General features: G+C 44.3%; 1 protein-coding gene across 3 annotated transcripts in view; it reads right to left on the reverse strand.

Annotated features, from left to right (window-relative positions):
* Nucleotides 1-10,090, reverse strand: part of TBC1D15 (TBC1 domain family member 15) — a 78,470-nt gene extending 68,380 nt beyond the window's left edge. For 2 of the 3 annotated variants that reach the window (XM_028131167.2, XM_008155544.3), the window contains exon 1: nucleotides 10,014-10,090. In XM_028131167.2, the coding sequence (XP_027986968.1) occupies nucleotides 10,014-10,043 (30 nt within the window). In that variant the 5' untranslated portion in view covers nucleotides 10,044-10,090. Of the gene's footprint in view, nucleotides 1-9,776; nucleotides 9,843-10,013 lie in introns of those variants that run through there. The other variant, XM_054718839.1, reaches the window with a different exon arrangement.
* Nucleotides 10,091-20,866: the final 10,776 nt, after the last annotated feature.

Genomic DNA, 20,866 nt, shown 5'->3' on the forward strand with positions numbered 1-20,866 from the left:
AGTTAAAAAATGTGCCCAAAGTAACACAGGTATAAAGCAATGGAGTGAGGATTTAAACCTAGGCCATTAGGCTCCATCTCTTTAAACATTGCCCTACTGTGACTTTTTTCATTCATCAAAACTACATGACTCCTAAAACACGGTATTTCTCAATTCCCAAAATAACAATAAGAATTATAACTAGAGGTAACTTCAAAAATGGAATTCAGCACTAGCTGGAGTGACTCAGTTAGTTGAAGCATCATCCCTTATACCAAAGGGTGGCAGGGCACACACCTAGGTTTCAGGTTCTAGTCCCAGTCAGGAGGCAACCAATTGATGTTTCCCTCTCACATTGGTATTTCTCTTTCTCTCTCTCTCTCTCTCTCTCTCTCTCTCTCTCTCTCTCTCTCTCTCTCTCTCTCTCCTCCTTCCCTCCCTCCCCTTCCTCTCTCTAAAAAAATAAGAGATAGCTTACTCACCAGATATTTCCCCTAATGCCTACAATTAAGCCAAGTGTTAAGATTATTCCCAGTTATCAGACCATCACATTATTTTTTTTTAAAATGAAATTCAGCCCCAGCCAGTTTTGCTCAGTGGACAGAGCTTCAGCCTGAGGACTAAGTGTCCCAGGTTCGATTCCAATCAAGGGCATATGCCTGGGTTGCAGGCTCAGTCCCCAGTGGAGGGCATGCAGGAGGCAGCCGATCAATGATACTCTCTCATCATTGATGTGTGTTTTTTTTCCTCTCTCCCTCTCCCTTCCTATATGAAATTAATAAAAATACTTTAGGAAAAAAAATGAAATTCACAGACATACTAAAACCATATTCTTAATCTTTAAAATTCCACCACACCCAACCAATGACTTGCAGGGAAATTAAGATGATGAATAACACCTGCAGAGCATTTACTATGTGCCAGGCTTTGCTCCAGTATATCTTCTTATTAATGCTAACAATCCCATAAAGTAGGTACTATTGTCATCCCCATATACAGGTGAGGAGACTGAAGCATAGAGGTTAAGTAATTTTACTGAAGTCACTAGTAAGTGTGAAAATAGTTTTTGAAACTAGCTTGGCTCTAAAATCAAGATCTTACCTCTTATCTTACACGGCTTCTCCATATGACACACATTAACTTCCTGCATCCATCACTTCCTACATTAAAAGTTCAGCCCTGGCCAGTTTGGCTCAGTGGATACAGCGCCAGCCTACAGACTCAAGGGTCCCAGGTTCGATTTTGGTCAAGGGCATGTACCTTGGTTGTGGGCACATTCCCAGTAGGGGGTGTGCAGAAGGCACCTGATCAATGTTTCTCTCTCATCAATGTTTCTGACTCTATATCCCTCTCCCTTCCTCTCTGTAAAAAAAAAAATCAATAAAACATTTTTTTTTTTTTTAAGTTCAAAGCAAGCAAGAGAGGAACCAAGATAGTGGCAAAGGTAAACACCTGAACTTGCTGCCTCGCAAAACCACTTCAAAACTACAACTAAAAGACAAAAAGGATATCATCCAGACCACGGGAAGGCTGGCTGAGTGGAAATACTACAACTAGAAGGAAAGAGAAAAGCACACTGAGACTCAGAGGAGGTGCGGAGGTGAAGTGCAGAGGCACGCACTCACGAAAAAGGCTGGCAACTGAGTACGCTTTTGTCTTTTTCATTCAGGAGGGAGATACAAGCTCCCGACTGCTCTGAACTCCCGTTCCAGGAAAGACTCTGAGGACCCAGACTCACACGGAGAGAAACTGGACTGTCTGGCATCCGGCCGGAACATGAGGGCGGCTTTCTCTCAGAGGTGCCTGCAGTGACCATTGTTCCTGCACAGTGTCGCGGGACACAGAGACCCGGGGACCTCTTCGGGGCAGGGCTGATGGTCAGCCATTGCTGTTTGCTCTGCCCTGGTGATTCCCTGAGACCCCGCCCCACCCAATTTACAACCCCACCCAAGCTGTGTGCAGAGGCTTTTGCATATGAATGGCCTGGCCTTTTGCAATCTAAAACCTAGTAAACTGCAGCTGAGTCTGAGAGCCACAGAGCCTCTAAAAGAAGGCCCAAGGCTGGACAGCAGTTTGCATTGCTTCACAGCTGGGCCTCATCTGGGCACCTCCAAACCCCAAACAAAGAGGAGGAATCTGCAGATGTCTCTGTAACTCCTGCTGGGTGGCCTCAGGGGCTGGATGACTTTGCACCTCCTTGGAGATCCAAGAGCCAGTGTACCGAGTGGTCAGAGTGAGACAATCCAGATTACAACTCTTCACATCCATGAGACACACACGGAGGGGGCAGATTCAATGAGCACCAAAGCCCCACTAAAGAAAGTCTGGCCCCATAAGGATGTCTCCAGCACAGAAGTTCTCCCATCGTAGACACAACTGATCTTCACAGTCAATTGGCTTGGAGGTCAATTCCTCCCAGTGATACCAACAGCAATCAAGGCTTAACTACTACAAAACTGTGCACACAGGGAGAAACCAAGATGGCGGCATAGGTAAACACCTAAACTGCTGCCTTGCACAACAATTTCAAAACTACAACTAAAAGACAAAACGGACACCATCCAGAACCACAGGAAAGCTGGTTGAGTGGAAATACTACAACTAGAAGGAAAGAGGAAAGCACATTGAGACTCAGAGAAGGTGCAAAAGGTGAGGTACGGAGATGCGCACGCAGAGAGGTCAGGCGGCTGAATGCATGGGCAGCTGAGTGCGCGGCTGGCTTTCTAAAGCGGGAGGGAGACAGAAGCTCCCGACTGCGCTGAACTCCAGTCCCAGGCAAGACTCTGGGAAACCAGATTCATTCGGGAGGAATTTGGACTGTCAGGAAAACAGAAAGCACACTGAGACTTGGGAGCTGTGGAAGGCAGAGGTCCGGAGGCGCGCACATGCAGAGGACTGACTGCTGAATGCACGGGTGGCTGAGTGTGCGCCTGGCTTTCTAAAGCGGGATGGAGATAAAAGCTGCCGACTGCACTGAACTCCAGTTCCGGGCGAGTTTCTGGGAACCCAGACTCATTCGGGGAGAAACTGGACTGTCTGGCAGCAGGCGAAACTCGAGGGCGGCTTTCTCTCAGAGGTGCTTGCAGCGATTACAGAGGGACACTGAGACCCAGGGGCTTCATAGGGCAGGGCTGACTGGAAGCCAAGGCTGTTGGCTCTGCCCTGAAACTCCGCCCCATCCAAGCTGAGCACAGAGGCTTTTGCAATTTTGCAAATCTTGTCCCATAAGGGTGTCTCCAGCACCGAAGTTCTCCCAGCGTAGACACAGCTGATCCTCACAGCCAATTGGCCTGGAGGTCAATTCCTCCCAGTGATACCAACAACAATCAAGACTTAACTACAACAAGGCTGAGCACACAGTCCACAAAGGGGTGCACCAAGAGTGTCCACCTCAGGTAACTGGGGAGGCTGAGCCACTGGGCCCTATAGGGCACCTACCACACAAAGCTACTCCACCAAATCAGGGAAGCAGCCAAAATGCGGAGAAAAAGAAACAGATCACAAATGAAAGAAATGGAGGAAAATAAACGACTGGATATAGAATTCAAAACCACAGTTATAAGGTTTTTCAAGAATTTCCTAGGAAAGGCCGATAAATTTAGCAAGACCCTCGAAGATATGCAAAAGGACCAACTAGAAATTAACCCTTTTAGTGCCAGCGGGCCAATCTATCGGCCATGGGGTATGTGCAAAGAATGCCACGGGCCGATCTATCGGCCGGGTGCTTTTACGCTCACGCCTTTTCTTTTCTGTGCGTCGCATAGGTTTTGTAGACATATTTTTAGTACCTGTCATGCTTCCTTATCATTACTGACTAATTTTCATTGTGAAAACTAAATATATGTTCGTTTTTTTGGCTAGAAGAACATAAGGTATTTCCTGCTTTGTAGCGTACCTGCTTTTACTGCGTAGCGGAATTTTTCCACCTAGCCAATACTACAAATCTTGCTCGACCCGGTGAACCTGGATATGACCCATGTGCCAAAATCCAACCTCTCACAGATCATGCCAATATCTTGTTCAGACACCATTATACTCCACACATGCAGTTGAGTGTTGATGAGAGCTTGGTTGGAACAAAGAACCATACACAACTCTTGCAGTATCTACCAAATAAGTGGCACCATCGGTGGGGTATAAAATTTTGGATGTTGTGCGACTCTGTCGTTAACTATTGTTTGGCATTTTTTGTATACAGAGGAGCAAAATGTGATGTAGATAAAACTGAAATCCAAAAGAACGGCCTAGGATATATTGTAGTGATTAGATCATTGAAAATGGGGAATTTGCCCTAGCTGGTTTGGCTCAGTGGACAGAGCATGGGCCTGCGGACTCAAGGGTCCCGGGTTCGATTCCGGTCAGGGGCGTGTACCTGGGTTGCGGGCACATCCCCAGTACGGGGTGTGCAGGAGGCAGCTGATTGATGTTTCTCTCTCATTGATGTTTCTGACTCTCTCCCCCTCTCCCTTCCTCTCTGTAAAGAATCAATAAAACATTAAAAAAAAGAAAGAAAGAAAAGAAAATGGGGAATTACTTAAGAAAAGGTTATCATATTTTCATGGATAATTTTTTTATGTCTGTTCCACTGGCAAAGGACTTGTATGAGCTAGGTTGTTATGTTACTGGTACCATTCGTAGAAGTAGGAAATATTTACCCGAACAACTGACACAAAAATTTGCTGTAGGAGTGAAGAGGTATTTCCGCCAAGGCCCTATTCTCGCTACTGCCGTGCGGGAGAAGAAGTCACAACGTTTTCCAGTAATATTATTATCCACCAAATCAAAAGCAGAAAACAGTAAACACCTAAGAAAACGTAGAGGTCAGAATAAAGAGGTAGTGAAACCATCGATTATACAATCGTATAATGATTACATGGGTGGAATAGACACATCAGATATGATGTTGTACACGTATCTTGATGAGAGACAGACTGGGAAATACTGGAAAAAAATGTGTTTCAACATATTTTCGCGAATGATCCTCAACAGTTACATAATTTACAAAGAAAACCTCCCCTCTGAGAAAAGCCCTATGTCTCATTTGGATTTTACTATTAGTATTGTTGAAGATCTTGGGAATGAATGGCTCCTAGAGAAAAATAACAAATGTGGGAAATTGGAGGAACATGTGAGACAAGACAAGAAGCCGTTAAATTACCTGAAAAAAAGGAGAAGGACTGTTGTGTGTGCAGCAAAAGGTGTGAAACAGAGAGAGGGCAGCGAAGAAGAAGCCGTACAGTGTGTGGTGAATGTGAGAAAGGTCTTCATGGTGCATGCTATCCTGAACATCAGTGCGAGTGTTAAATTGTGTGTGGGACATTTTAGTAAATTCAATGTCACTATTTAAAAAATAATGGCAAAAGCATAAAAATTTGTTGGTGAGCTAATAAATAGTAGTAGAAACTAATGCTAACAAAATTAATACTGTCAAAAAATATTAAAGAACAAATTTTCTAATCTGAATGTAAAAGTTTAAATTTTTAAATAATAAATTTTAAATTTTACTCTTTTTTCATAAATTTATAGAAGAGATAACAACATAAATGAACTTTTTTATCATACCTGAAAGTATTAAGAGTGTATGTAAAAAAAAAAACTAGCTTCAACAAATAAGTATTAAGCTTAATATAAATTTCTTAGTACAAACATGCAAATTCGTCAAAAAAGCCATGGCATTTTTCACATATACCAGGCCTAAGAGGCTGGCACTAAAAGGGTTAAACATACACTGACTGAAATAAAAAAATATTATACAGAGACCCAACAGCAGACTAGAGGAACGCAAGAATCAAGTCAAAGATTTGAAATACAAAGAAGCAAAAAACACTCAACCGGAAAAGAAAAAAGAAAAAAGAACCCAGCCGAAACCGGTTTGGCTCAGTGGATAGAGCGTCGGCCTGCGGACTGAAAGGTCCCAGGTTCGATTCCGGTCAAGGGCATGTACCTTGGTTGCGGGCACATCCCAAATAGGGGGTGTGCAGGAGACAGCTGATCGATGTTTCTCTCTCATCGATGTTTCTAACTCTCTATCCCTCTCTCTTCCTCTCTGTAAAAAATCAATAAAATATATTTTTTTAAAAAAAGAAAAAAGAACCCAAAAATTTGAAGATAGTATAAGAAGCCTCTGGGACAACCTCAAGCGTACCAACATCCAAATTATGGGGGTGCCAGAAGAAGAGAGAAAGCAAGATACTGAAAACCTATTTGAAGAAATAATGACAGAAAACTGCCGCCACCTGGTGAAAGAAATAGACTTACAAGTCTGGGAAGCACACAGAACCCCAAGCAAGAGGAATCCAAAGAGGACCACACCAAGACACATCATAATTAAAATGCCAGGGCAAAAGACAAAGAGAAAATCTTAAAAGCAGCAAGAGAAAAACAGTTAGGGAGTACCCATACGACTGTCAGCTGATTTCTCAACAGAAACTATGCAGGCCAGATGGGAGTGGCAAGAAATATTCAAAGTGATGAATAGCAAGAACCTACAACCAAGATTACTCTACCCAGCAAAGCTATCATTCAGAATTGAAGGTCAGATAAAGGGCTTCACAGATAAGAAAAGCTAAAGGAGTTCATCACCACCAAACCAGTATTATATGAAATGTTGAAGGGTATTCTTTAAGAAGAGGAAGAAGAAGAAAAAGGTAAAGATAAAAATTATGAACAACAAAGTAACAACAAATACATATCTATCAACAAGTGAATCTAAAAATCAAGTGAATAAAAAATCTGATGAACAGAATAAACTGGTGCATATAATAGAATCCGGGGCATAGAAGGGAGTGGACTGACAATTCTCAGGGGGAAGGGGGTGTGGGGGGTGCAGGAAGAGACTGGACAAAAATTGTACAACTATGGATGAGGACAGTGGGGGGTGGGGGGAAAGGGGGTGGGGTGAGAACCAGGTGGAGGGGAGCTATGGGGGGAAAAAAAGAGGAACAACTGTAATAATCTGAACAATAAAGATTTATTTTTTTTAAAAAAGTTCAGCCCTAACTGGTTTGGCTCAGTGGATAGAGCGTCGGCCTGTGGACTGAAAGGTCCCAGGTTCAATTCCGGTCAAGGGCATGTACCTTGGTTGCGGGCACATCCCCTGTAGGAGGTGTGCAGGAGGCAGCTGATCGATGTTTCTCTCCCATTGATGTTTCTAACTCTCTATCACTCTCCCTTCCTCTCTGTAAAAAATCAATAAAATATATTTAAAAAAATAAATTAAAAAAGTTCAAAGCAAGCAAAGTATACTCATTAGAAAAGTTACTCTACATCCCAGAGCTCAACACTGAGAGATTCTATTTCAGTAGAGTGGGGTTGTGGCCCAGGATCTGTATTTTTTTAAATATGTTTTTATTGATTTTAGGAAGAGAGAAACATTGATAGGCTGCCTCCTGCATGCACCCTACTAGAGATCAAGCTCACAACCTGGGGGCTTGTGCCCTGAACAGGAATCAAACCAGTGACCTCTTGGTTCATAGGCTGACGCTCAACCACTGATCTTGGTTCACAGGTTGATGCTCAACCATTGACCCACACCGGCTGGGCAGCATCTGTATCTTTTAAAGGTACCGCATGTGACTTCTTGTGAACATTGGTTAACATCCCCTGCCCTAGGTTTCTAAAATAGACAGGGCTTAGCTAAACATTTTTGGAAGGAGGGATGGCTGGAGGAGGTAAATAGAGACACAAGCACACTCTCTCTCTCATATATATGTATATGTATTTTCCTCCAACTTCCCTTTCCCAAAAGGTAATGTGGGTTTTTATGCCTTGAGGACTATTTTAATGGTGACAGTAACAAAAAAAAACAAAAAAGATAGTTTGTTCCTTAAAGCAAGAGAGGATCAGATTTGTGCGTTAGAAAAATAACTCCAGTGGTGATGTGGAGAGGTGACTGTGGGCAAAGACACTGCAGATAGGGAGAAAAAAAATTAGCTAAAAACTGCTAACTACAGGTAAATGAAAAGGCCTAAATAAACAACATTGAGAATGTAGAGGATGCAGCAAATTTAAGAAACATCATTACGGTAAAATGGCTAGGAGTTGGTTATTGATTAAACGTTGTTATAGAAATGGACATCTCCAAGTTTGTTTTACATGCACACAGGTGAATGATGCTGCCATGAAACTAAATCTGAGCTCACTGAGAGAATAAGTGACTTTTGTGGATCATGATAGTATTATTTGGAAGAGGGGTAGTTTTTGGCATGAAAATATAGTTTATAGAAGTGATAGGAATGGGTGTGAATATGCAATGAGAACAAATGAGGTGATAGAGTTATGAAATAGACTAATTTTAAGAAGTCAGATTAGGAAAGGTAAGTAGCTAGGAGGCAGTTCGATTAACTAATAGTCATACTTCAGTTTCATCTACCTTCCCTACCTTTATTTACTTTCCTTTTGCCTTTTTCCCTCTAGTTTATTTTACATAAGTATATTAATTTTATATTTGTGAATAGCCTGGGAGGCAGGGTGAAAAAAGTCTTACATTTCACAGCTGTTTCATCATCTCAAGGGTTGTTTCAAAATCAATCCACACCTGAAAGAGGAAATTCTCCCTCTTGAAAATTTGATTGAATCAAGTCCAGATGGGAAATCAAATGGGATAACCTTCATATACAGGGCTTTACAGCTGTGAAGAATAAGTGAAACAGTTTATTCTTGTATTTTTACTTATTAGTTGTATTATTTTCCATACGAACAACTATAAAACTACTTTTGCCCCATTCTGTATGTAGTGAGTCAAGTAGATCAGCACCCACCCTTAAGACAAAAACTGACCATGACCAGGAACCAAAGAGCGTGAATAATCCCAAATGATGACCAACCTACCGTTTAAAAAGCCAGTATGCAGAATTATGTAATGTTTAATGCTTTCGTTATTTCATGTAATCCTAACGACTCCAATACAAAAAATAATGGTTGACATCACCTCCATTTTAGAGATAAACAATACGAAGGACAGAGAAGTCGTGCTTGCTCAATTCCCCAAGGTCACATTTCAGATTATCAGTAAAGCCACGACCATAGATATTATTCCGCCACGTAGTCTAGTAATCCGTACACACCAAACCACAAATGCTGCCAAATAATTCAAAATGGGGTGGGGAGGGCAGCACAGGGAAAATGAGTGAAACTCAAAGAACAGAGGAAGCTATCCACAAGTAAAATAGTCCTTAGTGTGGGATGAGTCATCACCAGACCCAACTGTTTACAAAATACTCCCGCAACGGAAATGTCTGTCGTGAGAGTCCTAACTAACAAGCTAATTTGAAGAAGTCGGGTGTGCTTTCGCAACGTCAACAGGCACTACAAAATGAAACCTCCGCACCCCATCCTGGTTCCTAACGAACGAGGCGGGGGTCACTGACCGCCTCCTTAAGAAAACACCAAAGATACTCCCAGAGTAACAGCAAAGACACGTCTAGGGAAGAAACCCCTTCCCTGACAACTTCGCAGGCAAGCGTGGGATGGAAGCACGCCCTTTTGCTCACAAGCACCAACCAGCTCAGCAGTCTGGTAAAATGGATCTAATACACGCTTTTTGCTTCTGTGCGCAGCTGCGGCACGGCACCTGTTCTTCGCTCCTCGCTAAGGGCCTTCGCCAAGAGTAAAGCAGAGGAAGGCAGGGGCAAACGAGATTAAGGCCTCCAGGAGAGGAAGCCGCAGGAGTCAGAAGAGCAAGCATGGAGAACTAAAAGAGTGAGCCAGAAAAAAAGAACGGAACTGGGCAACCACCTGTCCCTAAGGAAAAGTAATACAAATAACAGCCCCCCACCCCGCCCCGGGGCGGAACAGACCACCACCGTGCCGAGGCCTAGCTGGCCTTGGAGCGGGAACCAGGCGCCTGATTCCCCGACGGAGCCGGCATTCTCGAGACAACAGCTGACACCGCCAAGTCCTCTTCTCCCACCCCCGCCACGGGCTGTTCCTGGTACCGAAAAGCCCTCGCACCCCTCCCCGGCCGGCCTCCACGCAGCAAAAGCATCCCCCCCACTACGGAAAAAGGCGAGGCGTTTCCCGTGGCCGTTACTTACCTTCCCGCTCACTACGCCCGCCACCGCCATGTTTCCTGCGCGGGCCTGTGATGACGTAGCAGCGCCCCCACGTGTCTCTCGGACTCACAACAACATCCGGCAAAACTAGGCTGATTTCCGGGAGGGAGAGGGGCGGGGAGTAGACGGAAACGGCGCGGCGTGAAGGGGCGGGGCGGGAGCAGCCGTCTGACGCATGCGTGGTGAGTAGGGCTCGGAGGCGGCCAGGGTGGAGTCTCGGGTGCACACTGCGCATGTGTGTGTGTATTTTTCTGAGAGGGGAGCTGAGTTGACGTGGTTTTGCCTTGGGGTTTGCGGAGGAGTGAGACTCAGCCAATCGCTCTGCCAATTCAATTTGGTGAGAATACCCCTTTGGGAGCCAGCGAACGTAGTCCTGGGTTTGTGGCTATAGGCAAGTCACGTCCTCCTTCCGCTTCAGCCTCAGTTTCTCATCTGTAACACTGAGGTGACAGAGCTGTGGGGAAGGTGGAAGGAATCCTAGCCCTCTCTCTGAGGCGCGCACACAGTGCCTCTCCCCTCCGCGTGTGACGTGTCCGAATTTCAGTTTGGTCGCTGCCGCTCACGCTGGGCGTGGAGCCAGGTGTCTGGATAAGAGCTTCAGTAACAGACCACACCCTCACGGTTACAGAGTCCAACGTACAGAGCTCATAGATCCTACACAGTGACTTCATAGCTGTGCGGCTTGAAACAAGTTCCTGCACTCAGCCAAGCTTCAGTACGTAAAATGAGAAATTCCCATGGAGTGGTTGTAGGAATCTCCTGGGACAATGCATGTGTGGTAAGATGGTTTGTCAAGATAGTAAGGTATTAGTTTGTTTTCTTCTCCGCGCTATAAAAGGACGCTGGAGAATGGCTGGAAACTCCCCTGACAGCTCTGGCACAAGGTGTGGGACTTCCCTTGCCCCCGAGCATAATAAAAGGGCCTTTTGTGTTCATTGAGATACTTCTCTCTTCACACAGTGGAGAGTTAGAGGCTTTTGAGGTTGGTTGGATCAGTGGCAGCCAATGGGAGTAACAGAAAAGGTGGGTTTCAGGTTCTCTGCCTATCGGGAACCTAATGGGTGAGGGAGGTGGCAAGATCTTACATGAGAATGGATGTGAAGCACCATTAGGGAGGCTGCACGGTGGACCTCAGAGATTCTATCCATGGCCAACACCCATGCCCAAGCTTGGCACTGACTGAATCAGCAAAGCAGCTCATCTGTAAGGGATAAGTGAGCTTGGGGAAATGAGCATGTTAATAGGAACCAACATAGAGTGAAGACTTGAGGACCTTCCCCAAATGTACTGGACTAAGACCCCTTGACCTTCATACAATCCTGGGTGTGGTTTGTAGATCTCTTATAGTGCCCCAGATTAAATTTTCTACCAGCTCAGAGTAATGGGGTTTGATTAGAGAAAAAAAGATTTTTTAATATATTTTTATTGATTTCAAAGAGAAATGGAGAGGGATACAGAGATAGAAACATCAATGATGAGAGAGACTCATTGATTGGCTGCCTCCTGCACGCCCCACACTGGGGATTGAGCCTGCAACCCAGGCAAGGGCAACCAGAATCGAACCGTGTGTGACCTCGTTAGGGGCAAAATAGAATATTGGGAACTAGCTATGGTTATGGTGTTAATGTAAAAACCATTGAAACCTGTAAAGAATTTTTGTGAGTTTATTTGAGCCAAACTGTCGACATATGCTGGGAAGCAGAACCTCAATGAATTGAGATAATGCTCCAGAGAATGGCGGGTTACATCTGTATTTATACATTGCAATCAAAAGAAGGGATGTAGGTGGGTTACATGAAATCCATTGGTGATAGATTAAGTAGGTGGGATAAAGCAGAGTGGGGAACCCCTGGGATTGGATAAAAAGTAAAATGATGGACACATACTTAGGTGGGTGCAGGACCAATTAACATGATAATGAAGGACTTTGTGGTATCTGTCCTAGCACCTAGCGTATTAGGTTGTGCCCCAAGGGGTCCAGAAAAAGGGAAGTTACAAGTTACCCAGACATTTCAAGGGTATGTTATCATAGATGCAAAAAGACAATAGGCTCAGTTAAGGTAAAGGTTGACCTAGTCAGTGAAGGTACTGGCCTAGGATGTAACCACCCACCATAACTGCTTTTAGTTGAAGTTTAATTTCAGACCATCCTTTGTGATTACTTTAAGTCTCTGAGTTTGCAAGACTGCCATGCAGGCCTCCCCCGAGCTTGTCAGGTTAGCATGTGGCCCCTTTTGTCCACAATGGGAAATATTAATCATGCTCTGTTACCCATGATTTCCTTGTGTTGGTTAAAGAAAGGACATTCTGACCTGGCTGGGAGTTGTACGCTCCCGAGACCTGGGAGTCAACCTTAGAATGTGGTCCATTCTCATTTAAGAACTGCATATTATCATGGAAAGATGAACAATCTTGTTGTCTAAACGATGGAGTCCACCGGAGCCTGCATTGCCTACTTCCCCATGCCTGTAATCCCTACTTCCCCATGTAATCTTTGTCCTACCCTACAGAAGCAGCAGGCCTATGGGGGGCTGCAGAGCAGATTTTTGTGGATGACCTGCTGCTCTCCCATACTGCTAGCATTACTGGAATAAACACTCATATGATTCAACCTGTCTCTGTTTAGTTGGCTCAAGTAGTAACAGGCAGCACAGACCCATTGATTTTCTGATTACAACCATGAGCCATGCTGGTTGGGTGAGAAAAAGCCTATATAATAAAGAGATAATATGCAATTGACCCTCACACCCTCACAAAATGGCTGCCTACGACCAGGCCGTCAGGGGTATGTGTCTATCATTTTACTTTTTATCCAATCCCAGAGGTTTCCCCCGCTTTGCTTTCTCCCACCTCTCTAGTCTATCACCAATGGATTTCATGTAACCCACTTCATGAGAACTCAAAAAATTCTCATTTTGTCAGATTTGCTATTTACTTAAATAGTTCCCATTACAATTGTTTGAAATGTAGCAGGTAAAAATAGTTTATTATTGCTTACAGGTAATCCTGGAAATCCACTTATATGGAAACCCACTTAAAATTCTCCAACTATTCAAATAACAATAGGCTCTAGTTTCCAGACCAAAATGTCAAACTTTCCAGTTAAATACTTGGATCTAATGTGGATGAACTTTCCACAATTGCTATTTCTAACTAGTAACCATCAACATATATAAATCAAAATCAGATTTTAAAATACCTTGCTTATACTGAAAGGTAGTTTAAGGTATAGATAATCATCGACAAAGACTTTCTATGCTTTATCTCTTATCAAATTACTCCATCAGAAAGATACATATGTGGTGTGTATTATTATGACTCCTGCACGTCCCTTTTTTTGATTGCAATGTATAAATATAAATGTAACCCGCCATTCTCCAGAGCATTACCTCAGTCTGTTGAGATTCTGCTTCCCGGCAATTGTCGACAATTTGGCTCAAATAAACTCACAAAAATTCTTTACAGGTTTGAATGTTTTTATGTTAACAGCCTGCTGGACCTTTTTATTTGAATGAACCACTGACACCTAAGGAAAGTCCTCAATTTTTGCTGTTCAAAGTGTAGTCTGCAATCCGGCAGCACCAGTATCACTTGGCAGCTTGTTAGAAATGCAGGCTCTCAGGTCCTACCCTGAATCAAAATCTACATCTTAACAAGATCCTGCCGTGATTTGTGTTCACTTTAAGCTTTGAGAAACATAGTGTTAAAATAACTTATACTAATATTTTGCTTTTGTTTTCTGAAAATTACTACCATTTGCTGAACTAGAAATGCAGTCAGAACACAGTTTCTCCAGGAGAGTCTTGCAATCATGTTTCCCCTTTCTGATGTTTTTCTCTGGAGAGGTCCTGGGAAACACCCCCACAATGTCTCTCTTTCCTGCCCCGACTCCCACTCCCAGTCCCACATTCAGGTCTCTCATTCCCCTGGTTTGGATGATTACTGTGGCATCTTAATTCTTCCCTTGCTTTCTGCTTCATCTTCCTAACCCATAATTCATATCCCTATCAGATTAATTCTTCTAAATCATGAATGTGATCATATGAACTCCATGCTTACTGAATTGCTTTCCTTTCCCTTAAGCATACAAGGTTCTTCATAAACTGTTCCTGCCCACCATTTTAACTTTATATCCCAACTTTCCCCACTCAGATCCAATTCTCCAACCATAGCCTAATATCTGAATCTTTCCTGAAGGTACCATGCTGTGTCCCTAGATTGCTTCTGACTATAGCAGATTGGCTAGGCTTGGCTTGGCTCATGGGATCATCCCTGAGGCAATCTCTGTGACCCAAAGTATATGATGTTCTGATCAGCCTGATTTGCCCAAAGCTTCAGTCAAAGTACATGAAATGGGAGGAAGGGTAATTCCCAAAGAAAAATTTAGGAGCCATTCCAGAAGAAAGGGGGGTGGCTGCTGCGTAAGCCAAAGCAGACATCAGTTACAGAGGTTCCATTTCTACATTCCCATGGTCTCAGACTACAAAATACTTGGTTACTTACTGAATTGCTTTCCTTTCCCTTAATAGGCTATGAACTATTGGAAGGCGGGGTGTATGTATACTTTTCACATCGTGACCACCACTTCTGACATAAATGCCTAACCCATAGTAGACACTAAAGGTTCATTTAAATCAATTTCCATTTAGAAATGGCATAGTTAGACTTCACTTCCAAGAGGAAAGAGACCATTTTCCTTCTTCAATGATATCCTCTGTATGCAAAAAACAAGGCTGGAATTTCAATATAGTGTGTTTCATGTTTTAGTTTTTTTTACTATATTAGAAGGACAATAATCATAGTACACTTACATATAACAAGTGAACAGGCGTTTTAAAGCAGCATGCATATGAATTTAAAGTAAAAAAAAAAGTCATTGAGTTCCTTATAACTTAAAATAATTACTGTTTTCATGGGAGTGAGTAATTTTATAGTTCTTAAGTTCACGCCCATGAACTATAGAGTCATTTACTAATTACAGCATCACTCAAAAAGTCATATGATATAAAAGACTCTTAATAAGTACCTTAAAGAAACTTTAGACCTAGGCAGGACTTCAGAGATAGTCTCCCCAGATTTTCTCAGTTGAAAAAATTGAGTCTCTTAGAGATCAATGATTTACCAAAGTCACAAGCTGCTTTTATGACTGACTAGAGACATCATTATAGATACATGGCTTAGTTAGCTGTGCTACACTTTCGTGATCACTGCAGCATCTAATTACCTATTCAATTTGATGCTCTCTCAACTCAGTTGCTGACTAATCTATTTTACTTTGAGAGTTTATCCCATCATCTAATAAGATTTTCCCCAACTTGGCCACTTCTCATTGATCTCTATCTTTCCTGAACTCTTACACCAGTCAGACTAAAATTTTTAGTGCTCAACTATAAAAGATAGTACTATGAAAAGAGCACAGACTTTGCTCACAGCCAAGAAATTACAGGATTTCTCTCTAAATAAATTAACCAGCTGATGAAATCAGACCTATGGATACTGCAGTTGGGGGTCTTCATTGAAATGACCCAGCCACATTATCCTACAGTGTAGAACAAAAACCAACAGCCTCTACATTTATACCTAAAAATTTCAGTCAGCTTTTGTTTCTGGACCCTAAACTATAACCAGATAATTGTGGATCACTCCACATTTGAAGAAAACCTTTAAGCTGAAAGGCAGAGACTAAAATGAACATACCAACAAAAAGTAATTCAAGACAACAGAGAACAGAAAAAATATTTTTAATTATAATAAATACCTTTTGAGAGATAAGAGATTTTGCATTCATGAAACAAAAATAAAAGGCCTTGTAAAGAAATATTCAGGAAAGCAAAATGAACTGTTAGAAGTTAAAAAAATGATAACAAATTTTTAAAAACCTATTAAGTGGATTGGAAGATATGCTGAGGAAATATTGCAGAAATTAAAACAAAAAGGCAAAGCCCTGGAAGAGAGAAAAGTTAAGAAAAGTAGTGGATTACAACAAGTTATACAATATCCAAATGAGAGAGAGAGAGCAGAGAATATGGAGAAAATAAAATTATCAAACAAAAATTTTTTTTAAATTTCCAAGAAATGGGGGAGTACCAGTCAAAATAGTGGCATAGGTAAACATGGTATGCAGAACCTCCCGATGTTGTAGAAGACGGAAGAAACCCAAGTGACGCTTAGAGAAATGGAGTTACACAGATTTATTATGCCGGTGGTCTCAGAGGAGTTGCCTCCAAAGTCTGAGCAAACCAATATGGTGGAAGCTCTTCTTTTATCCCCTTTGGTTTCTTTGTCCCCCAAATATGGATGGGACTTCCGGACCTTTCATGGGCTTTGCAAAAAGCCCCGTGTGTTGGGTTGGGGTCTTGAGACCATATCTAAGGGCCTGGCCTGGCGCCAGCGCTGATAACCCCCTCCAGGGGTTGTGTATTGTTCATGGTTTATGGCCTCTGTAAAATGTGAGCATTTAGGTAACAGGTCTTACAAGACCAGATTGTGGAGGAAGGGACAGTGACTTAATTATAGGTTATCAAGAATGTACATTAGGTTACTGGCACAGATTCAGATTGCTAACCCCCCCCCCCCCCCAAACATCAGGGTCATATTGGAATTAGCTTTTAGCCTTCTCACCACAACCACATTAAAATTACAACTCAGTTCAGGACAACCATCATTCAGAATGCCAAAACTAGTTGAGCAGAAGTCTTATAACCAAGGAGATAACGAAAATGCCACATGAAACGTGTAGGAAGGTTAGGGGCCTGGAAAGGGCTGATGCCACACCCATGTGTGGAGGAAATCTGGGCTGCAGAGGTACCACCTAAGGAGAGAGGAGTCCCAGCCCACATCAGGCTCCCCAGCACGGGTTTTCAGTGCCAGGAAGAGAAGTCCCCATGACTTCTGGCTATAAAAACCAATGGGGACAGATCCTGGAGCCCCAGGCATTCCTTTTTTTTTTTAAATACATTTTATTGATTTTTTACAGAGAGGAAGAGAGAGGGAGAGAGAGTTAGAAACATCGATGAGAGAGAAACATCAATCAGCTGCCTCTTGCACACCTCCTACTGGGGATGTGCCCACAACCAAGGTACATGCCCTTGACTGGAATCGAACCTGGGACCCTTGAGTCCGCAGGCCGACGCTCTATCCACTGAGCCAAACTGGTTTCGGCTAGGCCAGTGATGGGCAACCTTTTGAGCTTGGTGTGTCAAACTTCGCCAAAAAAACTGAGCATAACTCGGGTAGTGTGTCACTTTGAGGAAAAAACTAACTCCAAGACTCTAGTCGCAAATGTTTCATCCTCAGGAGCAGCAAATGTTTCATCCTTGGCATGCAGCCGCGTGTCATCAGAAATGGCTACGCGTGTCAGTGCTGACACGCGTGTCATAGGTTTGCCATCACTGGGCTAGGCATTCCTCTTAAAGGACCCATGCACTAACTTACTTGTACTCACTTGCTTTGAGCTCCAGCATTGGGGCAGCAACTCGAAAAGTCACATCAGGGACATACGGGGAGGAACTGAATTATCTGGCTTCAGGATGAGGGCAGGTGGGCCAGCTTTGGGAAGGCAGGGGACGGAGGATGAGAGATCAATCAAAGGACTTGTATGCATGCATATAAGCATAATCATGGACACAGACAGTAGGGGGGTGAGGGCATGTGCTGCGGGGGGCGGGGGAGAGAACGACCGGGGAGAGGTTAGTGGGGGGAAAAGGAGACATATGTAATACTTTAAACAATAAAGAATTTTTTTTTTAAAAAGTGCTGGCAGAGGCCATTGTTCCACAGAGCCAGCAGGTGGCACCATATCTGAGTCTCCATCAACCTCGTGAACACTGTTCACCCAGCCTTGGTGATTCCCAGAGATCCCACTGCACCCAACTTGTAGGCCTACCCAGTTTCCAGTGCCTTTTCCATACAAATGGCCTGTCTTGGCTCATACTTCAGACTTTCCTAAAATCTCTCAAACAGCCCTCGCCGGTTTGGCTCAATGGATAGAGTGTCAGCCTGCAGACTGAAGAGTCACGGGTTCGATTCCAGTCAAGGGTACATGCCTGGGTTGCAGGCTCGATCCCTCATACAGGGCATGCAGGAGGCAGCCAATCAATGATTCTCTCTCATCATTGATGTTTCTATCTCTCTCTCCCTCTCCCTTCCTCTCTGAAATCAATAACGATATGTTTTTTAAAATAATAGTAATAATAAATGAAATCTCTCAAACAAGCAGCATTTGGCCTGTGCATATCCTGTACCTCTTGCATTTGACCCCAGACCTAGCACTAGCAGTAGCCAATCTCGGTTTGCAGCTTGGTCTCTCCTAGCACTAGCAGCAAACCAATCTCGGTTTGCAGCTTGGTTTTCAGCTTGGTCATATCCAAGCCCAGCACAAGTAGCAGTCATCTGCAGATCACTCTGTACCTCATGCTGGGTAGCCCCAGACAGGGCACACATCGTGGATGACCTTTCATTTCCTGGGAGGTCCCAGAGCCAGCACACCCAGTGGACAGCTTCATACCACAATGGATTACAACCCAACCACATCCACGAGTGACAGACTCAAGGGGTGGGCTCATTGGGCACCAAAACTCCAATGAAGCAAGTCCTGCTCTTTTGGGTCTGCCCCTGAACAGCAGCTCGTTTGCTGTAGACACAGCCAGTCCTCAAAGACACATCATAAATAAAATGCAAAAGGTTAAAGACAAAGAGAGAATCTTAAACCAGCAAAAAAGTGATTAGCTACCTACAAGGGAGCCCCATTAGATTGTCAGATGATTTTTCAACAGAAACTTTTCAGACCAGAGGAATTGGCATGAACCACTTAAAATGATAAAACGCAAGGACCTACAACAAAGATTATCCAGCAAAGCTATCATTTAGAATTGAAGGACAGATAAAGAGCTTCTCTCTTTAAGAAGAAGAAGGAAGCCCTAGCTCAGTGATGGGCAACCTTTTGAGCTTGGTGTGTCAAACTTCGCCAAAAAACTGAGCATAACTCGGGTAGCGTGTCACTTTGAGGAAAAGACATTATTTCGCAAATGTTTCATCCTCAGGAGCAGCAAATATTTCATCCTCTGACAGGAGGAAGGTTTTCATATACATTTTACTAATTTTCTTTCATCTCTGACACTTCTATTATAGAGAAAGGGCAAATAGCAATATTAACCCTTTGCACTCGCTTGCTTTTTTCTCAATTCCTTTATTCTACTCGGGATTTAATTTTTTAAATACCCCAGATTTTACAAAGCGCGGCAGTTGAATAAAAAACTGGAGTTTCCTTTCATACAAACTTATTTATTTGGATTTTTTTATATTTCAAATTATTGATACATTCAAAGAGTATAAAAAGAGCTGCTACCGATGCTAACTGTGTCGAGTCACACTCGACATCCGAGTGCAAAAGGTTAAATTATTTCCTCTAATTAATCCCCTTTTATTTTATTTTTTTTTTTACTTTATATTTCTTTATTGATTAAGGTGTCACATATTTGTCCTCATCCCCCCATTCCCATCCCACCCCTCTCCCCACGCATGCCCCAATCCCCTGTTGAACTCAACCGTTGGATAGGCTCATATGCATGCACACAGGTCCCTTGGTTGAACTCTCCCCCTCCCCCTACCCTCCCCCTACCCTCCCCTATCCTCCCTCTGAGGCCCGATAGTCCGATCGATGCCTCCTTGCTTCTGGTTCTGTTCTTGTTCCTCAGTCTATGTTGTTCATCATTTCCCCTAGACGAGCGAGATCATATGTCACTAGATATATACTAACAAGAACTAAATGTGAGACGAGCAATAATAGTTATGCTGACAGGCAAATGAATCAATCTGTAGCGAGCTTCCCCCTGGACCAACAGTTCTTTTGAGACCCAATTTCAATGTCCAGTAGTTCCTTATGTGTACATGTCAGCCCTGACCCCTCAGCTCTGGATGGTGGACAAATGGTGGTAATGGAGGTCCGACTCCCTCTGGCTTGGTCTCAGCCGAACCCAGGGGCACGGCGTCACCCGGATTAAGGGGCACGTGGCCTCACCCATACCCAAGGGGCGCGTGGTCTCACCCGGGCCTGGGACCCAGCCTCACCCGGATGGATCCAGGGGCGCATGGCCTCACCCGGACCAAGGATCTGGCTTCACCCGTACCCAGGGACGCTTGGCCTCTCCCAGACCCAGGGGCACGTGGCCTCACCCGGGCTTAGTTGCACAAGGCCTCACCTGGATCCAGGGACCCATGGTCTCTCCCGGACCCAGGGACACTTGGCCTCTCCCAGACCCAGGGCCACTTGGGCTCACCCGGGCCTAGGTGCACGAGGCCTCACCCGGATCCAGGGACACATGGTCTCACCCAGACCCAGGAACGTTTGGCCTCTCCCAGACCCAGGGCCATTTGGGATCACCCGGGCCTAGGTGCACGAGGCCTCACCCGGATCCAGGGACACATGGTCTCACCCGGACCCAGGGACGCTTAGCCTCTTCCAGACCCAGGGTCACGTGGCCTCACCCGGGCCTAGGTGCACGAGGCCTCATCCGGATCCAGGGACACATGGTCGCACCCGGACCCAGGGACGTTTGGCCTCTCCCAGACCCAGGGCCACTTGGGCTCACCCGGGCCTAGGTGCACGAGGCCTCACCCGGTTCCAGGGACACATGGTCTCACCCGGACCCAGGGACGCTTAGCCGCTTCCAGACCCAGGGTCACGTGGCCTCACCCGGGCCTAGGTGCACGAGGCCTCATCCGGATCCAGGGACACATGGTCGCACCCGGACCCAGGGACGTTTGGCCTCTCCCAGACCCAGGGCCACTTGGGCTCACCCGGGCCTAGGTGCACGAGGCCTCACCCGGATCCTGGG

Source organism: Eptesicus fuscus, chromosome 7, assembly GCF_027574615.1.
Source record: "Eptesicus fuscus isolate TK198812 chromosome 7, DD_ASM_mEF_20220401, whole genome shotgun sequence".
NCBI lineage: Eukaryota > Metazoa > Chordata > Mammalia > Chiroptera > Vespertilionidae > Eptesicus > Eptesicus fuscus.